The 24743-nt window shown below is 39.0% G+C and overlaps 3 protein-coding genes and 1 long non-coding RNA gene across 11 annotated transcripts in view; 2 read left to right on the top strand and 2 right to left on the bottom strand.

Annotated features, from left to right (window-relative positions):
• Nucleotides 1-216: 216 nt before the first annotated feature.
• Nucleotides 217-5526, bottom strand: tshba (thyroid stimulating hormone subunit beta a). Of its 4 annotated transcripts, none has more exons than XM_077529200.1 (3): nt 5503-5526; nt 2332-2523; nt 217-981 (listed from the first exon to the last, which is right to left on the bottom strand). In XM_077529200.1, exons 2-3 carry the CDS (start codon nt 2491-2493, stop codon nt 709-711), a joined length of 435 nt encoding a protein of 144 aa, XP_077385326.1. In that variant the 5' UTR covers nt 2494-2523; nt 5503-5526; the 3' UTR covers nt 217-708. The 4 variants fall into 4 exon arrangements, with proteins under 4 accessions (XP_077385326.1, XP_077385328.1, XP_077385324.1 ...); XM_077529202.1 differs by lacking the exon at nt 5503-5526 and adding an exon at nt 3409-4506; XM_077529198.1 differs by lacking the exon at nt 5503-5526 and adding an exon at nt 2592-4506.
• slc5a8l (solute carrier family 5 member 8, like) lies at nt 5514-13435 on the top strand. Its single transcript, XM_077529180.1, has 15 exons — nt 5514-5867; nt 6201-6266; nt 6436-6487; nt 8066-8133; nt 8274-8428; nt 8747-8887; nt 8964-9093; nt 9168-9256; nt 9903-10015; nt 11419-11486; nt 11564-11650; nt 11737-11930; nt 12287-12396; nt 12511-12596; nt 12684-13435. Exons 1-15 carry the CDS (start codon nt 5514-5516, stop codon nt 12795-12797), a joined length of 1827 nt encoding a protein of 608 aa, XP_077385306.1. The 3' UTR covers nt 12798-13435.
• Nucleotides 13436-13647: 212 nt separating this feature from the next.
• On the bottom strand, nt 13648-22831 carry sycp1 (synaptonemal complex protein 1). 5 transcript variants are annotated; one of them, XM_077529175.1, is made up of 36 exons: nt 22654-22831; nt 22565-22582; nt 22113-22229; nt 21616-21700; nt 21485-21525; nt 20370-20534; nt 20217-20284; nt 20072-20145; nt 19933-19991; nt 19794-19860; nt 19644-19717; nt 19478-19586; nt 18795-18889; nt 18467-18651; nt 18316-18383; nt 18177-18238; nt 17975-18091; nt 17780-17875; nt 17594-17697; nt 17397-17514; nt 17230-17300; nt 16744-16825; nt 16598-16660; nt 16468-16527; nt 16338-16400; nt 16136-16252; nt 15918-16028; nt 15755-15847; nt 15599-15664; nt 15446-15520; nt 15271-15360; nt 15078-15131; nt 14930-15001; nt 14746-14853; nt 14603-14668; nt 13648-14524 (listed from the first exon to the last, which is right to left on the bottom strand). In XM_077529175.1, exons 3-36 carry the CDS (start codon nt 22227-22229, stop codon nt 14387-14389), a joined length of 3033 nt encoding a protein of 1010 aa, XP_077385301.1. In that variant the 5' UTR covers nt 22565-22582; nt 22654-22831; the 3' UTR covers nt 13648-14386. The 5 variants fall into 5 exon arrangements, with proteins under 5 accessions (XP_077385301.1, XP_077385303.1, XP_077385300.1 ...); XM_077529177.1 differs by lacking the exon at nt 22565-22582; XM_077529174.1 differs by having other exon boundaries at nt 22565-22831.
• Nucleotides 22120-24743, top strand: part of LOC144023572 (uncharacterized) — a 94328-nt gene continuing 91704 nt past the window's right edge. Inside the window, exon 1 of the long non-coding RNA XR_013284572.1 lies at nt 22120-22287. This is a non-coding gene — a long non-coding RNA (uncharacterized LOC144023572). The remainder of the gene's footprint in view (nt 22288-24743) is intronic.

Below are 24743 nucleotides of genomic sequence, written 5' to 3' on the forward strand. Positions count from 1 at the left end.
AAAAGCCCTAATATGAAAACCATATGGCTGACAAAGTAGCATCCATTTTTCCAGGGCGTAGCAGTAGTATTTGATTGACATTTGACTGTTGATTGCAGCATGTCAGCATATTTAGTGAACACGCCCGCAGCATTTGAAAACGGAGACATTAGTGTGCTTTTTTTCATGATTTTAAAGCCTTATTTTAGTACTCAGTGATCTTTATAATGATTTAAATTTGGCAGGGTTAACACTCATGTGGTGTGTCCAATTTTGAAAACTTTGAAAGCTTAAATCTTACAATTCAATCACATTATTTGTACTTCATTGTAGTATAATATAAACTGTCTCTCGGTGACATTCGGCCCAATCAATCAAAGAACAGAATATTTTGACAGCGGCCTTCAACCCTCAACCCATAACAACGGCTCATGTGTGCACATGCCTCGCAGTCAAGGCAAATAGTCTCCGAGGTGACATTGTGGAAAGTTCACCAGGCCGTGTGTTTGGTAAACAGAAAGCAAAACCGGATGTGATTAAGTCAAGAGCGGATTAGTTGTGAGGCTATTTGGAGGCTTTAATCAAGTGCACATAATCAGCCTGGGAGTCAAACAAGCACACTTGTGTATACATGGGGGGATGAATGAGGTTGGTGACTCAGAGACAAATGAGGCTCACATGCCTGTCCTGACGCAGGCAAACAAGATGGTGGCAAAACACCCAGTGGATTCAGAAGGAGAGCATGTAGTCATCAGGGTATGGGTACATATGCCGGACCGGCTTGGTGCAAGCAGTGCCACCCCCGTCCGCCCTGTGGGCACACTCGTCGGTGTCAGTCCGGCAGGCTCCGCAGTGGCAGCTGAGGGCTACCGGGTAGGTGAAGGCGGCGCTGGCTGCTCCGGGACATCCGGGCAGTTGGGCTGTGCGGTACTCCACCCTGTCGTAGGTGCAGCCTGTCTGGATCAGGAAGCGTGAGCCGAATATGTCCCTGATGTTGGTGTCCTGCTCACCGTACACAAGCAGCACAGTGTTGGTATACAAAACGATATGGAAACATTTCCAAATGAAATGCTCTTGGTCCTTTTCTCCCACAATGGATATGTGTAGCCTCCGGACTCATGTAAAAGCAAACATGTTTAAATTGAAATATATATGGAACCTATTCAACATTTTTGGGGTTGCTCCACCCAGAGTGCGTAAATACTAGAATTTCAGTAAGTGGACGGAAGAATCCGCACAACCAGAAAAACGGGTAGCTTTGTGACTTTTCTCACTTTTCTCATATGACCTCATTAACTCATTAACTCGCAGCCATTTTTACTGAAGCAACCCCCTTCGCTCATGGCTGTTTTCCTGTAATTTGACTAATTTTGCAAGGTCCACAAAATACATATATATATAAAAAAAAATAAAATAAATTAGAGTCTCTTCTTTCAATAGAAAAAAATAGTATACCAGTTTCCATTTTGCAGCAATTAACATTAGAATAGTTAAGTTTCATCACTGACAAATCTGCTTAGAAATGGGAAATCAGCTTGTTTTAACATTGCCCTCGTTGAGCTCTACTCTGCTGCCACCTGCTGGCCGTTTTTGTAATAACTACCATTGCTTCAACTCATTTCTGCAGTAGAGAGGCTGCATCAAATCCTTCTGTATGCTCGAGCTAGCATATAAAACATAAAAAACATATAAATATGTCTTTGGGACATTAAAACATTTATAATATCCTCCTGACTACCAGCAATTCAAATTTGTCCTCTGTAGTGGACCTATTTAAACCTGAATATTTCCCACCCAGTGCATTGAATTAACTCATTTTGTGCTCTACAGAGGACATTCAGAGCTTTCCAATCATACCAAATATGTAGGTCTTTACTACCTTTGAATGCATCATAAAAGAAAATGGCTTCCCTCAGTGCAAGCACTTTTTAGGGAAGAGGAAAACTAAGCGTAGAACACTTTTTATTGAACAAATTTAGGCTTTAAATGTTAGCATGTGTTCTATGTCTCTTAAGAACACATTAAAGTACTGTTTGAATTATTTTAACTGTATTTGAGCCTAGCATTTAAGTTTAAAAAAAATGTCCACTGTAGTGGACACACATCATAGCTTAAAAATAAAAACTTTTTTTTTTTTCAAAAATTTCTTTTGCAGTATTCCAGTTACTTCACAAAGATTGGGGAATATCAAAATTCAAAATAAACATGATTGGACATTTTTTTTTCCTTATTTTTTCTTTCCTAATTTGTTAACATTGTAAGCCTGTGCATTGTTAGTCTTTAAAATTATGAAACAAAGTAATACTCTTTACTGAAGGTCTATTGTGGTTGTTGAGTATGCACAGTACGAACCCTGGAGTAGCAAAATCCCACGCAGATGGTGGTGTTGATGGCCACGCAGAAGTCACACTCGGGCTTCTCCACGAACAAGGTGTAATCGGTGGGTATGCACATTGGTGCTGCCGTACGACAGAGCAGCAAGAGGAGGCAACAGGTGACCACGGCGGCGTTCATCTTCAGCCGGGGTTCGCGTCACAAGGCTATCTAGCAAAGGAAAATAATATTTAAGTATGTCATTTTCCTATGTTCTCATGTGCTCTCTTGTGCATCACCTGCGTGAGAGAAGCCTGGCGATGCCGCAACAAAGAGTCCTTAGGGCAATTATATATTCACTGCACTATACATAATGTATTGTCCGTTGTCTTGTCTACCCTTTTATCGCCAATCTGTGATCGAATGGAACCACTAATAAGTCCATTACGCTGACAACATGAATTACTTATTTTCCGTTAGTACCCAGTCAAAATAATCTCCAGTTGCACTGTGAGTTGACCAGAGCTTTGCCATGAGAGATCAATTTCACTTAATTTGCCAGATAATCATAATTTATTTTCTACAAATAATGTATATTTGTTCCAGTGCAGTGATGTTAGTGGCAGACGTAACAACACTTTTCCACTTGATGGCAGAAGTTGTGATAAACCTTTGTGTACTGTCCACCATCTAACTTTTTTTTTTAATTATTTTTTTTGGTGGTGAGAATTTTCCATTATAAAAATTTAAGTGCTTCATCTCAATAAAGGTTGTGCAACAGTGCACTAGAAGCCCTCTCCTCGTTTTTGCCGGAAGGAATGTATATTTCTTATGAGCCTCTCCAATATTAAACAGAGTTTTCACTGTGTTTTAAGATAGTGACAGATTAGAGTCTAATCTGTCTCTCATTTGTGTAAACATTAACCAGGAAATAGTGTCTTCACACTAACTTTTTTTTTTCTGGCTTACACTGCAGTCAGTGAAAGAGCACTGCAAAGATGTCACACCCTGAAATGTTTTATCTTGTCTCAAGCATAAAAAACAACTAAATGTATTATAAACTTTAAAATCTTCCTGCACTCTATAAAATCAGATAGTGTAACGTCCTTATCTTACCTCGTGTTGAATCATTGTCGAGGATAATTGAGGCATGTGGTTTGTGTTGCCTGACAATTATGCTTGCAAACAGCCCTTTATCATCCAGGTGGGATCAATTGGAAACACAGAAGAGTCATAATAGAACCATAAGGAGCCTTTGAGAGTCCCTAAATCTGCGATTTTCCATTGAACTTCACAGTCATTGTATCTAGAAGATGATGTGCTGTTAGGAAGGCATGTTTCATGTCATTATTATTTTTTTAATTAAGTGCAAGCAGACAATATACATGCAAACAGCAAAATATGTAACCTTGCTGACAGGGTGGACATTTTTAGAGAATAGTTAGCATTTAATAAGCACATGGTGTACCTTCAGTTAGCAACATCATTCAGTTAGTTGGCAAGGTGACTGTGTACTAACATATTTGGAATTCCTGAAGGGTACAGTATCAATTCACATGTCACTAGGACAGAGCGAACAGGATAAGATGGGCAGCGGACACCATCCAAATACGCACATACAGGTACAATAGGATGAAAGTGATCAAACAAGTGCAATTACTTATTCAGCAACTATCCACTATTTCGGCCTCCGCTGAAGAATTATTAAATAATTATTAAATGCTGAGCGTCCTGTCACTGATTTTTTATTTTTTATTTTTTTGGCGGGGCAGTTAGCCCATTATGACAGTGTGGACAGCAACTTCAGGGACACGCGCAAAATGTTCAATAAATATGAAAACGGAATATGATCAAAATGACTCGTTCGAGTCAAATAGTGTAGAATGAAGCAAAAACCTTTTCAGAGATCCATCATTGTACCAATATGTTTGAAATTATTGGCCCACTTTTAATACAGCCTCAAAGATTCATGATTCTTCTAATTTTTCATGATGACAGTGATTCACACCAAAAGCACTTGATCGTGATATTATCCCACAAATTTCCTGCAGCGTGATCACCTGTAGCCAATGATGGCCAAATGGGGCGTATCATCACAAAACATTTGAGTGGGGTGTGTCTTGACCTCTGCTTTGGGTGTGTCTTGACCTCCGCTGAACAACTGAGACCGAGTTAAAGTGATACGTCACTTATTTAGCCCATTATAGCAATAAAAAGTTAATATTTTGTCTATAATTAATTTGATACTTTCATTATTTTTCACGTACAATTAGTACCTTTAAAAACACTTTTTGCAACTTGCTGTCGACTGAAAATGACATCACAAGGGCTCAGGTAACCAATTACAGCTCACCTGTTTTCTAGGTTTGGTCATGTGACATTCACAAGCTGAGCTGTGATTGGTTACCTGAGCCCTTGTGATGTCATTTTCAGTCGACAGCAAGTTGCAAAATGTGTTTTTAAAGGTACTAATTGTACATGAAAAATAATGAAAATATCAAATTTATTATAGGCAAAATATTAATGTTTGACTGAAAAAAATGGCTAAATAAGTAAAGTATCCCTTTAAGAACCGCTGTACGAGACGTTCTGGTGAAGAGTGACTAAGGAACCAGAGTTTAAATACTGTTGGTTATGAAGGACAGAAGGCCATGTCCAACCCTGAAAACCAAAAAAAAACTGAACAAAGAGCAAAACAAGCAACAGAAACGGACAAAATAATGAACCAAAGCGGACTCACGAAAACGTGACTGACTGATGAGATCATTTTGAAGATCCACCTGCCTTCTTAGATAAGGAATAGGTTAATAAGCAATCTGGATATGCTTAATGATGGAACATGTTTCACTGAGGTTGTATCTTTTGTTTGACATCAGAACAACAGCTGATACACCACGAGGAAAACTCTCTCTCTATATATATTTTTTTATAAATGCACGAGATGACGGCTGACCAAAGCCTCAGGCCGTCCTTGACAGATTATTAACAAAGTGAAATAATCTTTATGGTTGTCAGGTAGGCTTTTGCACATTGCGCGGCAGAGGAGTGTCCGTATGAATCAGTGCTGGTGACTCCACTCCACTGTATGTGTCTGTATTTGTTTTCGATGACCTCGGAAAGTACATTTTTTCTCACTGCTACTTTTTGCGGTCTCTTTTTCTGCACAAGTGGATTATTTTGAGATATTCCCGCGTCAATAATCAAGCGTACCTGAACTCACCATGGTCGGCACGGGTGGTCCAGTGGCCACCTTCACTGTGTGGGACTATGTTGTGTTTGCGGGTACGATTGTGGGCTCTGCTACCATCGGCCTCTTCCAGGCCTTCCGAGGACGCAAGGAGAACAGCAGCGTTGAGTTCTTTCTGGGAGGGCGGCAGATGACGGCGATACCCGTGGCCATGTCACTCACGGCCAGCTTCATGTCCGGCGTCACCTTTATTGGCTCGCCGGCTGAGGCGTACTCGTACGGAACGTCCTTCTGGCTCTTCTGCATCAGCTACGTCCTCATGGCGATCATCACTGCTGAAATCTTCGTGCCTCTCTTCTACCGGCTGGGGATCACCAGTGCCTACGAAGTAAGAGGAAGACATATGAGTACAATTCTAATAACTTATGAACGGGGGAAAAAAAAAAAAAAAACTTTTACTGGTATGTCACAAAATACAACAAAGCTGTTGCCAATCACTTAATATTCATACAGTTGTGCACACAAGTTTACATAACCCTGTGCGGTATGTTAACTTATGAGCACAACTTTACATGAACAGAAGCTATACTATGAATTACCAAATCAGCAACATTTACATGCACATCTCTGCTCACATTCACTTCAACTTCTGACAAAAAAAATCAAAACAATTACCACAGTATTTTGGATTTTAACTTGATTGATTCCCTTTCTATTCTAGTACCTGGAGATGCGCTTCAACCGGCTCATTCGCATACTTGGGACTTTCATGTACGTCATGCAGACGGTTAGTAACTCAACACAACTTCCGTGCTCTTCCTCATGACAAACAACACCTGTCTTCATGTTCCCTGCTGGTTTTATGGAAAATAAAACATTTTTCCATGCCCATGAATATGAATGGAAAGCATGTGTTGTTTCCAATCCAATCAACTAATGGCATCCTCTCTTAACAGATCCTGTACACCGGTTTGGTCATCTATGCGCCGGCTCTTGCGTTGAATCAAAGTAAGTCACCATTAAAGCTTGAAAACTTCAGTTTCGAATGAATGACATTTAATCTGAGCCGTTTTATAAGTTCACACAGTTGTTAAAAGGGTCTGTTTTGCCTCTGGGTCTATCTAGGTCAACACAGCAAACTTAGAACATTCCGTACTAACGTCTTGACAAGACAAAAGCAGGTATTTAGTGCTGAAAAGTCCGGAATCCAGATGGCTGGCAATTTTAGTCAAGAAGCAGTGATATACTATGTGTGGGAGGTGTCTGTAGAACAGCAAGCAGGAACGTTAGCAGAAAGGAAGGTGACAATACAGAGAAGCAGATAGAGTAAATAAATACAGTACTATTTGCGTCTGTTGACGGTGTTGACCTAACGGAGCCAATAATGTAGAGAAAAAGGTTTCACGAAAAGATGCAGACCGCACCTAAACACATGAGCAAAGCAACTGCAATAATGACTGAAATGGTGACAAAACAAGTCGTGACTAAATATTGTCTTAATAGTGACATGCACCCAACTGTAGGCTACTGTATTTGTATTTTTGTAAATAAAGGCTTAGTATTATTACTGGCTTATTTACTCAGCTCAACTGTAGATGATGGGGAGGCATCTGGTTGTGCAAACCTTTATTTGAACAAAAAACAAACAAACAAAGTAACATTAAATTAAACAATATTACTAGCATATTAAAATTGTGTGCCCTATTTTTGTGCCCAGCGCAAGTTAAGCACAAAATGTAGTATAACTGTGCACATAGGTGGAGTTTTCTTTCTTTTGGTATTTTCTTAGACGGGTGCAGGTAGGAAAGTGTGTTTGTGCCGTTGTGGTAATAAATACAGCTGACTCACTCCCTGTCCAATGAAAGTGACTTCCTTTTAAATCCAGCGAAGGAGAGGTGCTCACACATTTGTCTTTGTATCTTAGTGGGGACATTTCATTCTCAGATAATGTATTTCCTAGCCCCTTACCCTAACCTTAACCATCACACCTGATTGCCTAACCCTAACCCTAACTCTAACCCCAACCAAAATCCAATTAAAAACTAAACTCTAAAATCAAGTCCTGACCTTCAAAAAAGGTCTGAACTTGTGGGGCCCACCAAAATGTCCCCACAAGGACAAGTCGGTCCCCACAATGGTCGTTAAACCGGGAAAAAAAGTGAGTATGGGACCCATAATGTAACAAAGACAAAGGCACACACAGTATTTCAGATTGCAAAAACAGAAACAGACTGGCTGGCATCTATGCAGAACATTGAAGTGCGCAAAAGGACATTTATAAAGGAACTTGCAAGGGGATCTTCACTTGCAGATGATGTAAAGTTTACCAGGGCGGTTACAAATCCACTCATTCGTGTCTCTGTGTTCAAAATGTCCTTCATTTTTGTTCTTAACTTCCATTTGGGGGAGAAACAAATAATTTGGTGAAGACATATTTTGTACTAGTCTTTGAAATGAACAGATTCTATTGATCCAGTAGTACACTTTAAATAACTGTCACTAATGAACCGGATTGAGATAATTATACTTACTTGCTCATGGAAAAAAAGTTGACGCCTACTTAACTGTGCCTTTCTGATTATTTAGTCACTGGAATGGATCTGTGGGGAGTGCTGGTGGCTACAGGGGCAGTTTGCATCGTCTACTGCACATTGGTTGGTAGAGCACCCTCACGTGTTTCTGTGTTTACTGTGATGTGTTTTTTTTTTTGTCTCCCTAAATATCTCTGAGCCTCATTTTGCTTGTCTGCTCAAACTGGCGGAACGCTATCATCCGTTGTTGATGTCACCTTCAGGGTGGCCTGAAAGCCGTTATTTGGACCGACGTGCTCCAGATGGTGATCATGCTGGCCGGGTTTGTGGCCGTAATTGCGAGAGGGGCCGTACTTCAGGGAGGTCTGGACAAGATTTGGGAAGACGCCGGTCAAGGCGGCAGACTTGAGACATTTGAGTAAGCACGGGCGGGTAGAGTATCATTATTGGAAAGAGGTGTTATCTATTTAAGAATCGAATAATACAGGCGGTGCTCGGTTGACTCTATATCATCATAAGTCATTGTGAAGCTACAAATCTATTGCCACAAGAAATCATTTCAAAACCAGCAATAATTTTCACGTAGTAGTTACCGCCATATTCACAATTACTGCCTTTATATTGGTTCTTTTATGCCATAGAAGTGATTTAGAATAGAACTTGCAAACCAAATATCCTCTGTATAATTAAAATATTTTCAACTGATAAGTTGTCTTTTGTTTTGGACCGGGCTAAGCTTTGACCCCGATCCCCTGAAGCGACATACTTTCTGGAGCATCACTATAGGAGGTTGTATGACATGGATGTCAGTCTTCGCTATAAACCAATCCCAGGTGCAGCGCTATATCTCATGCAAAACACTGCGCCATGCCAAGATGTAAGCATTCCTACAACATACTAACATTGAGGAGCCTTCATGCCCTGACAGCCCTTCTCTCTCTCTCTCTACCCAGATCTTTATATGTGAACATGGTGGGCTTGTGCTTGACTCTCAGCCTAGCTATGTTGTCTGGCCTCACCATGTTCTCCATTTACAAGAACTGTGACCCGTTCACCAATGGCGATGTTGGTTCCACCGACCAGGTAGCCACAATTTCACAAGCCGACCATTAGACAGCATCCTATGCATTGAATAACTGTGTCTGTGCAATAAACAGTTGCTTCCCTACCTGGTCATGGACATCTTGGCTGTCTACCCCGGGATCCCTGGTTTGTTTGTGGCTGCTGCATACAGTGGCACCCTGAGGTGAGGCTAAGGAAAGAGAAATGCGCAGGAGGAGCAGGAGGAAACATGTTATTCTAAGGGCCACATGCAGAAAAAAAATAATAATAATGCAAGTAGGCCTACTGTGTAAAAGGCCAAAAGACCTCTGCCTGGGATTAACTATTAATAAATGTATTGTGTAAATCATTTTTATAGCTTTGCTTTTGGTTTTGTTTATCTATCAGCTAGATTGTTAGTAGGCAACTTCCTTAGTTTATGATTGGTGGGAAAACCTCCAGACCATTATGGAGCATTTGATACAACCTCACAGGGCACAGATGTTCTGTCTTGGCATAGGAAATTGTTTAGTTGTGAAGAGCTATGCATTTAAAAATATGCTTGCTAAACATTGCTCTGCATGATGGAGAACAGTTACACACCCGGAAATGACAACCATAATTATGCTTTGACAATTGGGCATTATTATATTCACAAAGGCACATTCTTGTGCAGGTGTGTCTAATGTTAGGGTGCATGTGCAAATTTGCTGTGATTCATTTAGGGAGTGAAGTTCCAGGTAAGGAACATCGAAGGATGTACTGGCCTGCTGAACAAATATGTAGCATTGAATGCTAAAGCAATCACATAGCCTACTGTACATGCTACATGATGAGGTTATGTTTTTCAGTACAGTGTCTTCCAGCATCAATGCCCTTGTTGCTGTCACCGTGGAAGACTTCCTTCGTCCACTGTGCAGAAACCTCTCAGTGAAGCAGACCACCTGGATTAGCATGGGCCTCAGTAAGTGTTGATAAAAAGGCTCAGTGGGTAATTGTATTGCAATCACAATTGTTTTTAGGTTACCCAGAAATAACTGCTTATTTTCGTTTCTGTATGAATACGTTCAAATTCTAATGAGAACAGCTTTAGCAACTGAAAATCTTTTATTATATAGTTAAGTATGGTGAAAAATCTAACAATAAAATCCAAATACTGCAAGTAATGGTTACATAATTCAAATTACATAAAATGTTTGTTTTTTTTCAAACTCACAAATCTCAGAAGATTGATAACTGATTGATGCTCTTAACCTGGGCGAAAAAACAAAAAACAAAACACACACACACACACACACAAAGACATACTTGACATACAATCAAATCCGAGACGCAGATTGCGTAAGAGGATACACACCTGACTTTGGTGTATGCAGTGTAGGTTCAGTTCCCACTCAGTGATGGTGTGCACGGGAGTGTGAATGATTCTCCGTTACTTCGTGTGCCTTGTGGCTGACTGGCGACCAGTCCAGGGTACAGTCGGCCTTTCACCTGAAATCAGCAGGGAAAGGCTTGAGCTCTCTGAAAAACTGCAAAAGTGGTTTGGATGAACGAACATTCAACTCGCATGTCTCACCTTGTCAAAATAGGACAGGCCATATGTTGGCTGTTTTTACTGACAGTGCACACTGCAAATGTTATCTCTGGCATTCAGCCGCCTTCAGTTCTTGAGCAAACATGCAGGTGGTAACATGCCAGTACTTTCTAAATGGCTGCCAAGAAAGATACAGGTTATAATACGTAAAAGTATGTTAACTCAACTGCAGGGTTATATAATAGCATCTGTCTTTATCCTTTAATGTGTTAAGCTTTTAGAAATGCAGGCCTGACACCTTCTGAAACATACAGTACAAGGCGCAGTACAAACATAGCCATTTTTATTTTAAACAATTTCTTAAATATATGATATGTTGAGGAAAATTTTTTTTTAAATCTATTTTTACTGCTTTTACAGTGTTTGGTGTTTGGTGAGATTAAAGATAGGCAAATCAGAATGCAATAAAAAGAAAAAACAGAAGTCACTGCGGTTGGAAAAGTTCTAACTAGCAGACAACACTGGGAAGGTCCTCTTTTTAGCTTGCCCTATCTCAGCCATGAGTTGGTTGTCATCGGTAAACCAAAAAAGACAATGAGCATTTGCACAAGACAGAACTGCCCACAAAAACGTTTGATTCAAACTACAGTGTCACAAGTGGATGCTAAGTGTGATGTAATTCCTTTTCCTGTGAGAATTTTGATGGGAAAAAAAAAAAAACATGGCTCATGGGAACGGTTTCAAATTGTGAAAAAAAAAAAAGCAAAAAAAAAAGCAAAAAAAAAAAGCAAATTGGCTCTCTTTTTAACTGGAATCTGTTGTTTTATCATTAGGTGTGTTCTTTGGAGGTGTTTGTATTGGGATGGCTGGAGTTGCTTCACAGTTGGGAAGCGTTCTGCAGGTAAACCTGACGGGCACTTTTAACACTTGACAGTTCATGCTCTGCAGCACAGTGTCATGATAGTGATGTGTCTGCAGGCAGCTCTCTCCCTATTTGGAATGCTGAGCGGACCACTTCTGGGGCTGTACGTATTAGGCATGCTTTTCCGCACAGCCAATTCAATCGTGAGTAGCGCTAAAACACACACACTGACACGCACCTGCTAGCGCAAGCTGAGATCATTTCAGCATTGCCCTTGTTGACTTTGCAGGGAGGCCTCACAGGAATGCTCGTCAGCCTGGGGTTGACATTGTGGGTGGGGATTGGAGGTCAGGTCTACCCGCCGACGGCGGCCAAGACAAACCCTCTGCCCGTCAGCACTGCGGGTTGCAACAGCACACTCCAGTACAACGCAACAACAGCAGCTCCCTGGACCACTCCAGTAACCCCCACTCAGCAACCTGAGTGAGTCATACGAGATAATCAACATTTCTGTCAAACAAGTACAAAAAGAGAAGTTAACTTACTAAAAAAAATCTCACCCTTTGACAACACCTGACAGACACAAAACACAGGGAAGTGTTTATCATCCTGTATTGAGCCAAGGTGCAAATGTAACATGACTAAAAATAATTAATGGCACATTTCTTTACAAAAATGTCACAAACTTGTGCCTTGAGATAGCTCAGTCATTAGTGACCACACTAATTTAAATATTTCAAATCAGTTCCCGTATCGTAACAGAAAGGTCAACTGTCATTTTGTAATTTATACTTCCAATACTTCAAATGATAATATTATTGTGTGTGCGTTTGTATCAGTGTTAGGCCCCCTTTGGCAGACTTCTGGTACTCTCTGTCTTACCTCTATATCTCCTTCCTCGGTGTATTGACAACCATCGTGATTGGTATCTTGGTGAGCATGATCACAGGTGAGGATATTCGTCGACCTTCCCCGTGACATATGCATGGAAACCTCATCACACAAGAAGACAATGCATTAATGCATTAAGAAGACAATGCATTTAGTTACCCCTTGTTTATAGGTGGCTGCAAGCAAGGCAAGCTCAACTCACAACTATTTGTGAAGAAAAGCGACTTGCTGTGTTTCAGTGGTAGCAGTAAATCACAGGTAGAGCATCTGTTTATGATTAGAATTCTTGAAAAGAAAAAGTTCAAGTCAAGGTTCTCTTATCTCTCCATTACCCTTTCACAACAGGCTTCGGGGAAAACAGAAAAGGGTGCGTCAGACTTCCACACGGGAGCCAACAAGTCAGGATTTGTACACTGTGACCCAAAAAATGACGATTTTGTTGAAGCAACCAAACTGTAATAATAATACATTTGGATATTGTACCTCTGACTTGTATTTAACAGAAACGCTGCAGCTTTGTTTTGCATACAATTATATACAGTGCATTGCCCAATTTAAAGGCGAGTTTTGGAAAGGAATGATACTGCCCACTAATGTCTGTTTGAAATGTACGGTCGACCCCCGTTATTCACAGCGGGATAGGCTCACCGCAGATTCACGTATAATTGATGCTCATTTAAACACATTGGTTGGGGGAAATACAATTCTTTTGAATTGACCAAAACCATATTTATATATAAAAATCAGTATACATTATCCAGGAAAAATGTGGCAAAATAGGAAGAAAAAAAATGGATATGGGGGAGAACATTTTTATTTTATTTTTTTTCAAATCCATGGGTGCTGAACCGCGAGTTTGCGGTGGTCGACTGGACAGTGTACCTGTATTCCACGAAGTGCTTCTGTAGTGCGTAATACTGTGAAGTTACTTGTTGCAAAATATAGTACTACTGGTAATTCATTATTTGATGTCCACAAATCTTATCAACTTGTGGTCTGAAAAAGTTAATTTCTTTGATTATAGATGCTGCTGATGCTCATATATTCACATTCACTATTATGTTAAATCCACTTTTGGTCAGTAACACAGAGCCCTTTTTTTTTTTTTTTTTTTGTAAATGCATGTTTTTTATTGCCTACTTTTCATTTTACAAGAAAGTGTTCATTCTTTATCAAGTTGTTTAAATTAAAAAGCTCATCAAATAAATATTTTATATTTAAGCTTATTGTATTGAAAAGCTCATGCATTGAAAGCATCAATACGACCTCACTTCAGCTTTTCATGGTAAGTACCATACTCAAACTTGAATTAAGCATTTATTGTCTTTATTTTATTTATTTCAATGAACTCATGAAGAAGAGTGTGCAATTCACATTTGGTTACTCAAAGAAAAGTGAAATTTTCTTACATTTCACTGTCGCCCTGTGAAAAGGCAAATATTAAACACAGCAATAACTCTTAAGGTAATTCTAGGTAAGGCATTAATTTAACGTTCCTTTGACATTTTACTGCCAAACTGTAAAGGCATGCAAATATGAAAATATTGCAATAACTCTAAGATAACTCTTGGTAAGGGAATCATTTAACTTTCCTTTGACATTTCACTGTCAAAATGTGAAAAGGCATACAAATATTAAATCACAGCAATAACTACAACTCTTGGCTAAGGCATTACTATACTGAAATAACTAGTACTATGCAGTTGTCATAGTAGTGTAGTACTACTACATACGGATAGTATGTAGTAGTACCATACTACGACAACTGCATAAATTATTGAACATCTACAATTATTACTACACTTGCAAACTATAACTACTACACCGAAACAATACCACTACAATTACTTTTATACTAGGAAGCTATGACTAATACTACGGCTACAGCATTACTATGCTTATGACAATACTACTATAACAACTACAAAACTCTACTCCTGTGACTACCACAACACAACTGTTTTTACTAAATTACCACTACCACCATGTGACTTTCAAAGTTGAAATACCAAACTGTGTCCAAGGCGTCTACTCTCCAAAAGTAATGCTTATCCAAAAATGTCCCTCTTTGTCTTTTTCTTTTTCTTTTTCTCACTGTCAATGACAGCGGTCCAGCCAGCATCACGAATCCTCTTGATGGTAGCTAACTTAAGGGAGGTTCCTGGCGACTTAACAGCAGTTGGGCTCTAGAGATGGGTAAAAAGAAAAGCAGCAACACGGTTTTTAAACTAATATGAATAAAACATGAAGATTATTCACATTACCTTTGTGAACCCATTATTATTAGAGAGAGGAACAGAGAACTGGGGAGCTGGCAATCTTTTAATAGTCTGTCAAAACCGGAAAGACAAACGACACTTACTATGACCTACTGCTTTTACTGGATAACGAATAAAAATATTCTCACCAATACACTGTTTGGATCAGAGCTGTCAGACTTGGGCTCCAACTCGAGGGCTCTCTTCGCCCAGCTCCCTGGCTTTTCAGCACTAGGGGGAGTCCTTATTCTGTAGGTCTGTAAAACATTTCACAATACATCAGCATGCTGAGGAGTCAAACTTTCAGACTGTCCAAATGCATGAATCAAATACTTTGATTTTATTTTCTCGACCAGCCTGCTTTGTCCTATTTACTGGGGAAGCAAAGTCTTCACGGCGGAGTTCCTTGAGCAGAAATTGAGAGATGATGCAATGGTAAAGTAATGATTTAATATTGGTAAATGATCCTCAAGGGTTCTACCTTGATCTTGGGCGTTCTTTGACCTGACATCCTCATGGATCCAACATCAGATTCCTAACACACAAATAATGAACCAAATGTTGTATGTTAAATTTAAATCATTGTGATATTTAAATGATGACCAGCACATTTTAATGCAAAAGTAGTTTATGTTGCTTCATTAGTGCAAAGCATACAGTGGTCTTCTACAGACCTCGGCAAAGTCAAACACGTTCATCTTTGAAGACCTGCTTCTTGGTGTTTCTGCATGTCTCCCTTTATCACTCGTGTTGAAGGCATTTGCCTAGAAGTAGTAGTCGTCGTAGTACATAGTTATATAAATGGATGAGGTGATGGGTGCTCTGTCTCTTTGTGCCATGTATGCATACCGTGTTGTTCTTGTCTTGGGACAGCCGGGACAATTTAACTGATGACAATTCTTTCTTCAAATCACTTAACTCTTTCTGAAAGGCAGCAAATAACAATCGGTTATCAGTTGGAGAATCAAATAAAAAGAAAATTACTTTGTAAAAATACAACACCTTTTCAGTCATCAGCTGCTTCTTCAGTTGACTGTTTTCTGTCTTAAGCTTGGAGACATCAAGCTCCTATTTAAAAGAATTTAATTAATAAATCTTTAGTGGGAACACAAATTTTCAGGTTTGTAAAGTGACGGAGGTAGTTTGAGTCCTCAGTACCAATGCCATCCTGCGGTCAACTGCCTCGGTCTCACTCTTCTTCATCTCGTCCAGCTCCGCATCCTTTTCTTTGACCATGCGGTCGTATTGGCTCTGGGACGGACAAAATTTGTTTGAACGGGCAGTCAAGGTGTGCAGGGTCACCTCTGGGGGCAAAACATACTTTGTGTTTTTCCATCAGTGCGACCATCTCTGCCATCTTGTGTTGACACTTGAGTTCTGTGTCCTCTTTGCTCTTGATGGCCTCAGCTGTTGTTGATTGCAGCTCTTGCATCTATGGGGAAAAACAGTCGTCCTATCACTTTCACATTCAAAATGGCCAATAATTTAGTTTATTATTATAAAAAAAATAAAAAATAAATAAAAATTAAAAAAAAAAACCTCATTGTCCATCTCTGCTGCTAATGAGGTTTTAGCGTGAAGCTCTTTAAGCAGCTCCTGATGCTTTTCCTCAAGCTGTATTTTCTGGTTGTGGGATTCCTCACTCAGATTGCTCAGCTTTGGGAAAAAAAAAATCTATTCTACATGAAGTGTTTTTTTGTTTGTTTGTTTTTTTTACAAAACAAGGGGACCATCACCATACCTTATTTTCAAGCTGGCCATATTTCACAAGCTCTTTTGCCATTTGTGCCTTAAGTTTTTTAATCTGAAATATAAAAGTGAGAAGTTTAACAAAAAGACAGCAGACGATCTAGCTCGAACGTCTTACAAACCTCTTTCTGGTATTCCCCTGCTTTACGATGAGATCCAATTTTCTTCATAAGGTAAGTGCACTAAAAGAACAATGTCATTAGATTCATAAAGTGAGAAAACTAATAATAGCATACATTTATTTCTCATCACCTTTTCTTCTGCAGCTTTGATCTGTCCTTCTGTTTGTGTGACCTTCTCCTGCAAATGCTCACACTACATAACACATGATGACAAGAGACACTTGAAAATCATTAAAGTAAATAGCAAGTTACTGAGCACTAAGTTTATATGCTTACATTGTCTTCCATTTTCTTCTGCAACATCTCAATGTCTTCACACTGTCTTTGGGTTAGGCTCTGAATGGTGCACATGTCCGCCCTATAAAATAAAATAAAGTATATGTTGAACCTATACATTCAAACACTAAATTAAAAATTTGTCAGCCTCTCCCACCCACTGGTTGAAATTAGCCCATTTTGAGGGAACGGTCGAATGAGCCACTGCTCACCCTGCCCTCCTCTACTATGGTGTGTTCCAACCAAGAATGCTTGTCTAACCACGACGACTCAAGGTGGATATAGTGGAGCTTACTTGTTGGTCCCAGACTAAAAAAGCTAGTGCAAAATTCGAAGCAAATGCGAACCCCCATAAGGAAATCGTAAAATTCGGAATGGCGCACTCACAAAAACATTCTCAGAAATTGACTTAGAAGGGTTTTTCATTTTACACTCCAAGAGACCCAAATAAAACTTATCTAACTAATCTCTGAAATACAAATTTACCTTAAACGTTGGTTTTCCTCTTCCAGCTTTTGGATTTCCTTTGAGAGCTTCAAGGCCTTCTCCTCACTCACCTGCCAATGAAATGATTCATGGTATTTCAAATCAATGGACACAATTTGCAAGTTTACATACAGTTTAGCGACCTAAACATGAGGCAATACTCAGACCTTCATGTTTGCCTCGATGGCTTTCATATAAGAGGACCTGTTGTCAAACTTCTGCTCAACAGCTTTCTTTTCAAAATGAACCTCATTAAAGTTAGACAGCAGCTCTTCGTACTTGGCTCTGGAAAGTGGCACAGTATTGGTCATGTCCAATATAACAGCTTGATAGAACGTAGGAGGCCATTTACGGAGCGACTCACTGGTGCTGTGTAAGTTCTGTCTTGAGCTGCACTATGTCAAAGCTGTACTCCTCTGTTTTCTTCATTTCATCGAACAACTTTTCCTCCAGCTCACGTACTTTTCTCTGTGGAACAACATAAATACACACGTAGCTGAGTAGTGCAATCAATACGATGTTTGTTATTTTTACGATTTCCACAGAAAACCTCAGTGATGCCGTGCTTCTCCATGAAAACTTCTTCTGCCTTTTCACCAGCTTTCTTGAGTGTGTCGTTGTCTGCACGTAGAGTCTGTGCCTCATCCTGGTTCAGGAAAAAAAAAAAAAAAAACTACAAGAGTTGTCGGGCCATTGTAGGGTTCTTAAAATATATATCCATTCCAAAATGACTGGTGTGCATCACCATGACTAGCTGAGCTTCTTTGGTTTTTGCTGAAAGGTCAGCTTGGAGATCATTTACTCTGACCTCAAGAATATCAGCTTTTCTCTTCACAAGCTCCATTGAGTTCACGCGTTCTTGCTAAGAGCACAAATAACACAGAGCCAGTGTTTTCAATTGATGTAATAATTGAAATGTAGTATGGTATAATACAAGTCAAACTCACCATTTCACTCTGAAGGATGGTGATTTGCTCATCTTTTCTTGCACTTTGTTCTTCTATTTCTCCTGTCAGAGTACAAAAGATGTTACTCACTTCTTTTTTCTTTTAATGAATTTAACATTGAATTTATAATATTCCTCACCTAAAACTTTGTTTCTCCTTTCAAGTTCTTTGTCTTTTTCCATTAGTTTTTCTTCGCAATCCTTAGACCTAAAACAGTAATTCCAGGACTACAATGACCAGAGGAAATCACCATTCAGGCTTATGGGCTGCGAATTCTAAAGAATGTGTACCTTTGTTCCACAAAGGCTAATGAATTCTGCAGCTCCACAAGGGATCTCTGAACTCGTTCGAGCTTCTCAGCTTGTTCATTTTTAACTTGGCGAACCTCCTGCAAGCTTAAATCTTTGGTGCTGAGGATCTGCACATGTTCTTCTTTGCTCTGTCTCAGCATGGAACTCATGGCTTCCCGGTTCGTCTTTGAGGGAAGAAACATGTTTCAGCAAAAGCAGACAATCCACAGCTGAGCTCTGTTTGAAGGGCACTTGGAGAATTGTATGATGTTGAGCAGATGCAGTATGCAGATCAAGTAGTCACGGACAGAACAATAACAGAAATCACCTCGCTTTCTTTATAGCGCTGTTCCGCTGAGTGCAGTTTTTCAAGAAGGGACTCTTGCTCCATTTTTGAGCTTCTCAGACCCTCACTTTGTTGAGCTGCAGAAGTACAAAATATTTTGCATGTCACAACATAGAACATTTTGAAGGGTCACATGCAATATTATTTTCAATTTAAACATCGCATGGATCTTAACATGCTTTCATCAAAATACCCCAAGCATCAAGAATTACAGCACATTCCCCACTCATTTTAATGCCTCAGTATAACTAGTTTAAAAAGGGGTGACCTGTCTCATGTAAACGAGTCAGTGCCCAGCTATTGCTGAATGTGCCAAGCTATATGGATTTCTTTACCATGACAACTAGGGACAAAGCTCGGTGGTTGGGAGGAGGCCACCGTCTGCAAAGTCAAAGCATTGAGTGTATTTTTAACCTTGTAGGCAGGCTGTAAATCACATTGCACATGTTAAATTAATCTATTTGCATACACTCCTCCCAGAACGCCGTAAATCAGGCTCTAATTGTGTAATTTCACACTTGATGTGTGGCCAGGCACTCCAGAGACCCAACTATTTGAAACAAACCATTAAAGTCAATATTCCATAATATGTGCCCTTAAAGAAAATAATTAACTGGATGACGATAAATGTAATTATGTGTTTAATTTGGTGGCATTGTTCTTACTTGTGGCCTCTTCAAGCAGTCTGCATTGATTTTGGGTTTCATGGAGGTCACACTGGACTTTCTGGAGTTCACCTTCTTTATCCTGAAGTTTAGCTGTAAGTGTTGCCACCTGTGGAACCGTCAGGTCTTTTAGCACTTTGTTACAATTACTCTTGTATATACTGACCTCTTTCTCTTTTAGGGTGTGTTCTTGCTGATATTTTTCTTTCAGCTCTTCAAAGTCCTGCAAACTCTCTTTGACTGTGAATAAAAATAGTTAGGACATTTTGTTTTATAAAGTCAAAATGCAAAAATGACAAAATGTTAAAGAACAAACCAGACTGCATCTCCTTATGCTCAACTTCAGCTTGAGTGCGAAGGTGTTCAAATGCTACAGTCAGTTTCTAGAAACATTAATTATTCTTTGATTGGCTGTTTATTACTTACTTTTGGCCTGTGTGATATAGATATTTTACCTGGACACTTTCACTATTTTCCATTAGAAGGTGATGTGTCTCCTCTCGCTCAGACTCAACTAGAAAATGCATAAACGTCTGACAATTATTGGCACATCGATGAAACTGTGAGACGTGTGATGGAGCTGAAAACACTCACATAATTGCATTTTGTCTGCCGACCGTTCAAAGGTTTCTTTCAGCAAATTACACAGGTTGCGGGTTGCATTGTGTCTGAATCGAAACATTTGATTATTCATGAGCAAAACAGTACTACTGTGTGCAAAAATAAAAATAAAACATACTTGTTCCGCCACTCCTCATTTTCATTCATCTGCTCCTCAAGCTTGATGCTGAGACTTTCATTTTGAAACTGTAAAGTGCGCACGCACACACACAAAGACACACAATGAAATCACAATAACTCATGCAAAGCATTTGCCACGAAAGGCACACACCTGCAACTCTTGAATGGCCTTGCGTTGAGTCTCGATTGTTGTTTTGTTCTCCTGAAGTTTCCTCTCACTTTCGGCAGCGTCACAGCCCACTTTGGCTTTCCAGCATTTGATTTTCTCCACCTCATCAAACATTTTAGAACAAAGGTGTCCAGGAGTGCTGTCGCTCTGTGGAACATTGACAATGGCAGGAAGTGATCCATAAAATGCGTAGAATTTTGGTGGCCCTAAATGAGATATGATATGTGGCACAGTACAGTGCAGCCCAGTACCATGTGCATGACCTCTGTGCCTGTTGTGGCACATTATACAGGCTTCCTTGGGTTGGGCATCGCTTGAATTTGAATGATTCCGGTTCCTAAGAACTTTTTTTTTTCCGATTATTTTTAGGAGGCAGGGTCAAAAGCGTTTGCATGGTTTAAAATATGGGTGTCCAAACTATGGCTACGGCATAGACTAAAATCAATATTTGACACGGTCTGTGTCATTTGACTGCACTGAACTACAGTACTTACTTTCTACACAGGGTGGCAGCAAAGTAGAAGAGAAGATGAAGTTTGTCGTCTCACTTCCTTGTTTTCAACAAATTACACATTTGGTAGAGCCGTTGGCCTCACGAAAATTCAGAAAAATTGTAAATTAAAAAATAAACATTATGAACTTGTCCTGCTTCTATTTTTCTGTTATATGGCCCATGGGCAAAAACAGTTTGGACACCCCTGGCTAAATGGCATAGATAGCCAGTTATTTTTGGATTAAATTGTCTTTGTTTGTCAAGAAAGATGAAGAATTTTAAGATGTGTATGATTCCGTAAGAATTGGAATATTAGTCCCAGTTCCAATTAATTCCCAAGACTTGATGCCCGACCCAAGGTACTATATTATAAGCTGTAATATTTTTTTTATTTTTTTTGTCAAGTACGCTGTCGTAGTTTGACTCAGGGCAGCCAGTAGCATAAAAAGTTAATGTCGTGTAGCACACATTGCCACACCAGAAAGGATGTGGCCTCATCTAGTAGTTGTGGCTCGAAACATCCGCATAATCTGTTTATGCCACGGCCCGCCATGTATTTACCTTTATATCGATTTAGTTTTAAAGCCTGCTGATTATTTGTTACCTCCTCTTTCTCTGTTGGGGCCACTGTCATCTTCAGGCAACCTTTTAAGAACAGAAAACATCATAATTATAATTTTAAGCTTGCTGCATTGCCTCATTATCTTCTATATGCATCTTCTTGATAAACTTTACCTTGTGTAGTTGGCTTAGTTGAGGTGACAGCACATTTGTTGAGTGCTGGCATGTTTTGTTTTTTACCAAAATATTTACTGTGACCCTAAGGAAAGGAGTAGTTAAATAGATGTACAGTGTACATAAATGTCTACAAACCCCTGGTCAAATGACACACACACACACACAATAAGATAAAAAAAAAAAAAAAAGTAAAATATTTTTTTCACCGTTATGAAAATAAATGCAATCTTTTTCAAAAGGGGAAAAAGTTCAAACAAATAACTCAGATGTGGTTGCACAAGCTTTTAAATGTTTTAAATGACTGTCTTCATCCGAGAAGTTGACAAAACCAAAACAGTATTTTGACAAACTAAGTAGAAGGCTATAGAGTAGCTATTTCTGTTTTCTGTTTAGGGAATAAGAGTAAGTAAAACGTTGTCAGAAAAATAAATACTCAAGTAAAGTTGGGATAGGTGAAAAATTAAAACGAGTAAGTATAAATATTTCGTACTTACCAACTCAGCTCTGTTTTCAAAACTCTCTTGGGGTTTAACGGCAGACACCTGGCTGCTGTTGTTATTCACCCATGGTGGCACCAAGAGTTTCAGGTTGAACCGTCGGCCGTTCTCCATCTAGGATGCAAGTGCAACACCTCTGATGAACGGCTGCCTCGCAGAGTACACTTATAAGGTATATAGGCCTATATATATTTACAAATATAACTATAATAGGTTTTTGGAGCGGAAATGTCATGAGCGTTCTCCTTCGGATATGACGAAAGGAATGATACCCCTATCGTAGCTAAATGTTACCGACAGTAATCGCGACAATACGGAAAAAAAAAAAAGTCAAAAGTTTAACACACGGTATCTCACCCGCGACCTGTTACTTACTTACAGAAGCTGCCAAAAACAAACAAAAACGTCGAGGAAATGCCACAAAAGGCGTGTTTAAACCCGTTTCTTACCTTACGCTGGGACGTTACCTTTGACAAACAAAACCAGCTGTGAGCGAAGTCAGTTAATTTTACAAAATGACAACGTTACAGTAACGTACCTTTAAAAAGAAAACAAAAGGACAGAAAAAAGACGAGCACACTTGAGGTACGTAAGCACACCAGTTAACAATGCTATTTTAATAATTAGAAATAATTAATATAAAACCGTACAATTATTTTAATGATATATAATTTAATTATAATTGCTTTACAACCGAGTTTACTTAAATCAAAATGGCGGTCCACTCGGTAGAATGCACTGATCTGAATATATGACTGGATAGTCGGATAGCCACTACTGTTGAAGCCGCGAGGCCGCCATTTTGCTCCTCCCAAGAAGCATTTTACAGTATGGAAATTGGAGAACATTTGAGACAGTACTTTGTAGAAACAGCGTGATTTATTATGCATTAAAAAAAAATTCAACATCAACAATACAACTTCTCTTAAATACAAGTCTAAATTATACACATACCGTCACTTATAATTTTCCCCCCACTTGTTTAAAAAAAATAAATAAATAAATAAATAAATAAATTACCGTTGGGAGGAGCAAGATGGCCGCCCTGTCGCCCAATGTCCTGCACAGGCGTTTATGGGCTATCGGCTATCAAGTCATATTCAGATCAGTGGTAAAATGGCCTTCTCGGTCCATTGAAAAGCATTGAACTTAATTTGGACCGTTGTAATTTGATTTGTGAGGATTATTTTGATTTCAAAATGTGATGGAATATCATTTTACTACTATAATGTTCTACATGGTTTTTATGTTAGTCACAGGCAAATGTAACACAACACCGTTTGTTTTCACCTTGAGGAACCCTTTGCATTGTGGAAATATCAAAGATATTCTGAATTGTCAATATGCCCAATATATATATACTAATTAGGGGTGTTAAAAAAAAAATCGATTCGGCGATATATCGCGATACTACATCGCGCGATTCTCGAATCGATTCAATAATCGGCAGAATCGATTTTTTTATTTATTTTTATTTTTATTTTTATTTTTTTTTAGGATTCACACCTTGAGCATGGAAGAATGTTATATGAACGGCACATTAAGCCTTAATATTTTTATTTTAATGCTGTTCAAATGTGAAACAGATTGCAAACTGTTTGTGTACAGTGGCTCACGGTTATAAGCCTCAAGTTTTAGATAAATATATTCATACAAATCTTACAGTGTACATGTACAAATTTACTGATAGTATTTTCTAAATTTGAATGGAAAAAATCGCAACAATCGACTTATAAATTCGTATCGGGATTAATCGGTATCGAATCGTGACCATTCGTATCGGGATTAATCGGTATCGAATCGAATCGTGACCTGTGAATCGTGATACGAATCGAATCGTCAGGTACTAGGCAATTCACACCCCTAATACTAATGTTCCCTCCATAATTTTTGGCACCCTGGTTATTGATTAATATGGGTTCTTTAGCTTCTAATATATGGTATTGGGTCTTTTCCCCTAAATAATATTGGAACACTATTTGGGACAAGAGGTGGGGTACACTCTTGATTTGTTTCTGGAATGTGTGAGGAAGCCAGGTAATTAGAACAGGTAGAACATGCAGACTATATACAGGAAAGCCCTGGCAAGATTCTGAACCCCTGCTCTAATAGAAAAGCTGTGATGTCTTGGAAACAACTGTTCAGTCAGATGGGATATTTGCATGCAGGGATTGATATTATAAGGCGAATAATCCTTCCTCAATTAATGTTGTGCTTTCTCAGCATTAACATATCTTTATGGGGGAAATGCAATGTTTCCCATGTTTACAACCAGTCAGTAATTACGAAGCTAAAATATTTATACACTAGACAAACATTGTAGTGATTTTGTATTTATTTGTGCGAAGCAAAAATAAACAGAAAGTTGCAAAGTTCCTCTGTAATTGCAAAAACAATACAATACAATACAATATATCACTTGTGGAAAGCAACTCAGTCAGTCAATAGTATGTTTTCCTGTACAAGACACAAGCAATGGGGTCTCCACACCCACATTTCCAAATATTTTCCTTAAGAAGAAGAAGAAAGATAATAGAGTAAAACTGTGTATTAAACATTTTGATAGAAGTAGAATTATTATGCAGTTTTACAGAGAATGTACAATGCATACAGTGCTTAAGGAATTAA

Source organism: Festucalex cinctus, chromosome 8 (assembly GCF_051991245.1).
Source record: "Festucalex cinctus isolate MCC-2025b chromosome 8, RoL_Fcin_1.0, whole genome shotgun sequence".
Lineage (NCBI taxonomy): Eukaryota > Metazoa > Chordata > Actinopteri > Syngnathiformes > Syngnathidae > Festucalex > Festucalex cinctus.